Source organism: Rutilus rutilus, assembly GCF_951802725.1.
Source record: "Rutilus rutilus genome assembly, chromosome: 18".
Taxonomy (NCBI): domain Eukaryota; kingdom Metazoa; phylum Chordata; class Actinopteri; order Cypriniformes; family Leuciscidae; genus Rutilus; species Rutilus rutilus.
In genome coordinates this window covers 7,313,620-7,319,281 of record NC_140231.1, presented here as the reverse complement: position 1 = coordinate 7,319,281, position 5,662 = coordinate 7,313,620, and the positions used below count along the sequence as shown (strand labels likewise).

General features: G+C 42.6%; 1 protein-coding gene across 1 annotated transcript; it reads right to left on the bottom strand.

The window, feature by feature from the left end:
- Positions 1-1,054: 1,054 nt before the first annotated feature.
- Positions 1,055-2,329, bottom strand: LOC311277447 (piggyBac transposable element-derived protein 4-like; the record flags this gene model as incomplete). Its single annotated transcript, XM_084387762.1, has 1 exon — positions 1,055-2,329. One exon carries the CDS (start codon positions 2,327-2,329, stop codon positions 1,055-1,057), a length of 1,275 nt encoding a protein of 424 aa, XP_084243888.1.
- Between the last annotated feature and the right edge of the window lie 3,333 nt (positions 2,330-5,662).

The window sequence follows — 5,662 nt, the reverse complement described above, 5'->3', positions numbered from 1 at the left end:
GACCGGCAGTCTCAATTTAATCAGCATACCTATTCAAATGCTGATTCTGGCCATGAACTCCGGTTCCAAGGGCCATCCCAGAGCCATTAAAGACAAAGGTGAAAGTCTCCCCTACAGCTTATCCAATCAACCTAACGATTCAATGTCTGGGCTCCGAAAGGTGAGAATCTCAGTGATCTGACTAAAACACAATAGAGATTGCAACTTTGCTTAGATCTTAACCTTAACCCTTTAGGCGCCAGAGGTTTTTTCCTAAAACGGTAGATTTTGACATCTTAATTTCAAAAGGCTATATCTTAAAAGTGATAAAAGATAGAGACTTTCTGTAAATTAGAGAATTAATAAGGATGACCCAAAGTTTATGTAGAGATTACGTTTTCCCATCTAATTTGCATATTATGACGTCATATGGTGGCGGCCATCTTGGATTATAGAATTTTCAGGAAAAGTCACATGTTTAAATGATAAAATGCAGCACTTCTTTCCTCCCAAAATGTTCCTCACCTTCTGTATGCTATATTGCACAATACTGAATGCTCAGGTAAATAGTAAGTAGAAAACAAACTGTGTAAATCATTACTAATAAATGGTAGAAACAAACCGAATGCATGTAACGGCTGGCCTTTTGCTGTAGAGATTTTTCCATTTACTACATACAGTAGGCACTCTGATTCCATGTATGGGGCACATATATATTATTCATATGACACACAAACACAAGTAGACAAGACCTGTTTAGTTCAAAAGCTCACTCGCCACGGCAAGGCACAGATCATGAGTGAGATGACGAGACAAGACGAGAGACAGACGAGAGACAATGTTAGTATTTTTTTTTTCTTTTTGTGGTTTTTATGTTTTTTTGGGTTTTTTTTTTAAGCTGACAAAGATGCACACATCACAAGGACATGAACACAAAAAAGAACACATATTGTACACTACTAAATGGTCAGGGAAATAGATAGTAAATCAACAGTGAAAAAAAAAAAAAAAAAAGGCAGACAAAAAAACAAAAAACTTTATGTAGCAGGCCTTTTGCTGTATAGATAATGACTCCCTATCCATCCAGGTGACATTTCTTGTAGTGTTTCATGGTGTGGTACCTCTCATTGCAAGGCACAACACAAAGGCCCACCCCACACTGCCTGCACATGTATTTTGTCTGACGGCGACCTTTAGGGCGGGTCCGATCAGAACAAACTACACAATCTGGGTAACCATCAGCCTGGCAGATAAAGTGGCGCTCAGTGAGTCTCTGTGGCAAGTCTCCCAGTGAGGACGACTTTCGGCCTTTGTTGCTCTCTTTCCTGGAGAAGCCTTCCAGTAAAGCAGTGATGACATCCTGCACGAAGACTTTCAGGGGCTTGTGAGGAGCAGCAGTGCAGCGGCAGTAAATGATGTGGGCATTCACTATGCTTACACTGAGAATGGCATTGAAAATCCTGTTGTACCATTTCCTTGACCTATGAGGAAAGAGGTAGGTCTTCATTCTCTGGTCTGCCGTGTCGACACCCCCCATGAAAGAATTGTAGTCATCAACACAAACAGGCCTATTTATCTCCCTATAGCCACTATCAGTGTGTTTGGTCCTGATGCGCTTTCTGACACATGCGTTGGAATGCAGTGTAGAGAGCATTGTGAGGCGCTTTGTATCATGCCACGCACAAGCTAGCATTTTCCCCTTCCTCATGAAGACTGGGTCATCTCCCTTGCTCAACGGTAACTGTTCACGGGTGAGGCCCTTTGGCATCCCCTTCCTCTTACTGCTGACAGTCCCACACAAACCCGAATCATTGCTTGCCAGCTCATCTGCTATGGCTGGCGAGGTGTAATAGCTGTCCATGTACACCTCATGCCCTTTCCCTGTGTACGGGGCCATCAGCTCACGGACAATAAGGTGTGTAGCACCGAAATCGCTTGCATTAGGCCTACTTTGTCCAGTGTACATGGACCACTGTAGCACATAGCCTGACTTGGCTTCACTAAGAACAAATACTTTGTAGCCATATTTGTCTGGTTTGTTTGGGTTGTACATTTTTAGGGTTGATTTCCCTTTGAATGCAATGGTCATTTCATCTAATGACAGCTGCTTAGATGGACCATACACTGCTGAAAACCGGGGGATGACCAAATTGATGATTGGACGGATTTTGAATAGCCTGTCATACCCTGGCTGACCCCTGTCAACACACTCCTCATTATTAGTGAAGTGAAGGAAAGACAAAATCATCTCAAATCTATTCCTGCACATCACCTTGCCAAATCCAGGTGTTGCTGTTGGCCAATATGCGGCCCAATAATCCTCCAACTCTGACTTCTCTACCAGACCCATACTCAAATGCAGAGAAAAGAAAGCTTTCATTTCACTGAGAGTTACATCAGACCATTGATGAAATCTGGAGTGTGGCTGGAGTTGATGGGAGGCTAAAAACTGATGGGCATAGCGATTTGTCTCATTTACAAGTAAATTCCAGAAATCATCAGAGAGAAAGATTGATAGAAAATCTAGGGGCGAATTGGCATTGGAGAGTTCTCTTTCCCCCAGATATCCAATTGGCTGATCAAAGGGAGTGATCCAACTTTGGTACTCATCCTCATTGGCAAAATACTCAAAGCCGGCATTCCCATCAGCTTGCGATAGACTATGCATAATAGCCCCTCTGCCGCGTGTCACACCGCCTCTGCTCCTGCTACGAGCAGCGCGGGCGCGGCCAGATCTGCCTCGCGCGCGCGCCGAGTGTGCACAGCTCGGACTACTGTCATTGTCATTTTGACTCCCCACCCTGCCTCCACGTTGCCCCCTAACTGTCCTACGAATACTTCGACCTCGTCTAACATAACCAGTGGGATTAGACGAAGTCTCGACCACAATACTGTCGCCGCGATTGCGGAGAGGCACGCGGTCAGCGCGGTAAAAATCTCCCGCCTCGTTCCCCACAACACTAACACGCCTGCTAGCTTCGATATGAACACTCCGACCCCGGGAAACATTGTTCCCACCACTGACATTGGGCAAAGGATTATCTGTATTGGGCAAAGGATTCACCGTTTGTGCTTGGTGTTGGACACTTTCACTTTCAGAATCACCGTCATCTTCTGAAGGCAGATATTCCCCTTCAGAATCAGGGTCCGCGAATAGAAGACCCAAAACTTCATTTCGGGTAAGCTTTGATGCCATTAGATAATAATAATAATAATAATATGAATAATAATAATGATAATGATAATAATCTAATGCAAATACTCGCTGACGTTGACAATATTGCTCTGATAAAATGGCTCACTCTTACACTATCTCCGCTTTTGTTCGCACTGATTCAATGCGCTCTAGCTCGAAGATTTTGTATAGAAGCATGACGTTTTTTTGAGTCGGGGATGAAGTATGACATGTCTGCCATCTAGTGCAGGGGAGATCGAACGAAATTTGACACCCTATTAGACACAATCGGCCGTTTTATTCAGTGCCGCATCTTGTCGAGTAAACTCGACTGTGGCGCCTAGAGGGTTAAAAGCTAAAATCAGTATTCTTCACCGTGATGTTATGTAAGGAAGCATATCTAAATTTGTAACCCTTCAGTCCCCTCTTTGAGAGTTCTTAAAAACTCTCACAAAATACAAATTTAGACACTTAAAAGTTCATTCTTGTAACTTGAAAAAGTTACAGGCACAAGCATGATCTGTGTTGTTCATCTGTAATTGCATGCTGACACAGAAACAAAACATGCAATTAGGGTCCGTGAAGTCTCTGCGTTGTGTTTTTTTTTTTTTTTTTTGGATAGTTCGTTCAGCAGTGGGTCTAGTTGTCTTCTTGAGGTTGTGGCTTCATATGCAGGTGAGACGGTCGTTGCATATGGATCTTGGAACAGCCATCAAGTGGTATCTGTACAGAAGAAGAAAGAAAACAGAAAACAGAGCAGTATTTCTTCAAACACTAGGGTTGTATGGTTTTTAGAGTCTGCTGTTGTTGTTTCATTCTTTCCCTATTTCTTAATTGTTTTGACACCTATGGACCAGTGAGGTGGGGATAAGCTACTGAGGGGGAAACCTATGAGGAAATCTTCACCACATGGCTGACCCCCGAAGCCTGTTGCTTTCGGTTCTTCCATGGGCTCCGCACTGGTCTGTGTGTCCTATTCTGTCCCTGTTGTGTGCACACTGTACAGTGTGTGAGAAAATTGGCACATTTCCATTCTCCAGTGAAACATCAGTCTTAATATACATCATAATACTAAAGCATGGGGGTCTGACTGTAATATTGCTGTGGTATAACATTTAAGGCTGTGAGTATACTGAATGTCCCCCAAACAAAGGCTGTGACAGTCAATAAGTCTTTCATCTTTTTGTAAGTTACTGGGGAGATTAAGCAATCACAGCCCAAATGGTTAACACCTCAAAAAGCTTACCCACGAGTCCAATGACGAGGGGAGGGGTTGCTTCAAAGTAGCAAACAAATGTAGTAAAAGCTGCATAACATTGTTAACTTGTCTTAAGTTATTTTTGTTTTTTCTACATTATTTTCCAAAATGTCCGTGCTTGCCACAATAAGAACAACTGGCTTCTCTAGGACATTTGCGTTTCTGTTTCTCTGAATTGACCTTAAAGGATGCTGCTGCAATTTTTACTCTTGCCTTGACATCAGAGTCTCTTTCCCAAGTAGCTAACCTGTCCAAGTTGTTTTGCAGGGTTCTACTGGACCATGTTAATTCTAAGTAAGGCAATGCATTTTTATGTTCTGACAGAAGACCCTGAAACCATGCGCGAACTAGGGGACCATTATCACCTAGCACCTTCTCTGAAGTGTCAGCAATTCCGCTGTAAGCTGCAGCGGTCTGGCAAAATCTTTCTGTGTACTCACAGTTTCACCCTTCTTCTGTAAACAACTAGTGAGCTTTGACCAGTCCACGTTCGGTCCAACAATGTTTTTTAACACTTTAACAACTTCCTCTCTCAATTCATCTTTACTGGCCTGTTGCAGTTCAGAATTATTTACAGCACTTTAAAAATCATTGAATTCTGACTCAGTCAAAATCTGTGATATTAGCTGGGTGACTTCAGCTAGAGACATATCGTAGAGCCGCATCTTTTTGGACAACTCTCTCCTCAACTCAGAAAAATGTCTTTGCACTGATGGCAAACTTTCAGCAATTCTCTCAAAATCTTTAGGACCTAAAGATGTTTTGACTGCTTGTGGCTGCAGTATGGGGGTTGCCGATCGAACTGGATCAACCCCTTTTTCCCTGTTCTAAGCCTTTTGTCTCGCTCCACACACTTCAACGGCATAAACATCTTTCAATCCATCATTGACACTGTTCTCTATACTATAGACAGACTGTAAGTCAGGATAAGTTTCATCTGACTGTTGGTTTTCTGAGTCACATTTGGTTGAGGCTTTGTTACAGCCCACCTGTTTAAGACAGGACACTTGAGTCTGCAATTGTTTGTTCTGTTCTTTTAACTTATCAATACACTGAGCTTGTTCTTGTGCAATGGATAAGCTAAATTCTCTGTGACAGAAGATAATACCTTTCACATTTTTCTTCCTGATACATGCACCCAATAATTTCTTACAATCTTCAATTGAGCATAATTTGTCTGCATCAATGCCAAATTTCTTTGTCAAATTCAATCTGACTTCCTCAGTCACGATTGAGTCCATGTGCTCTCT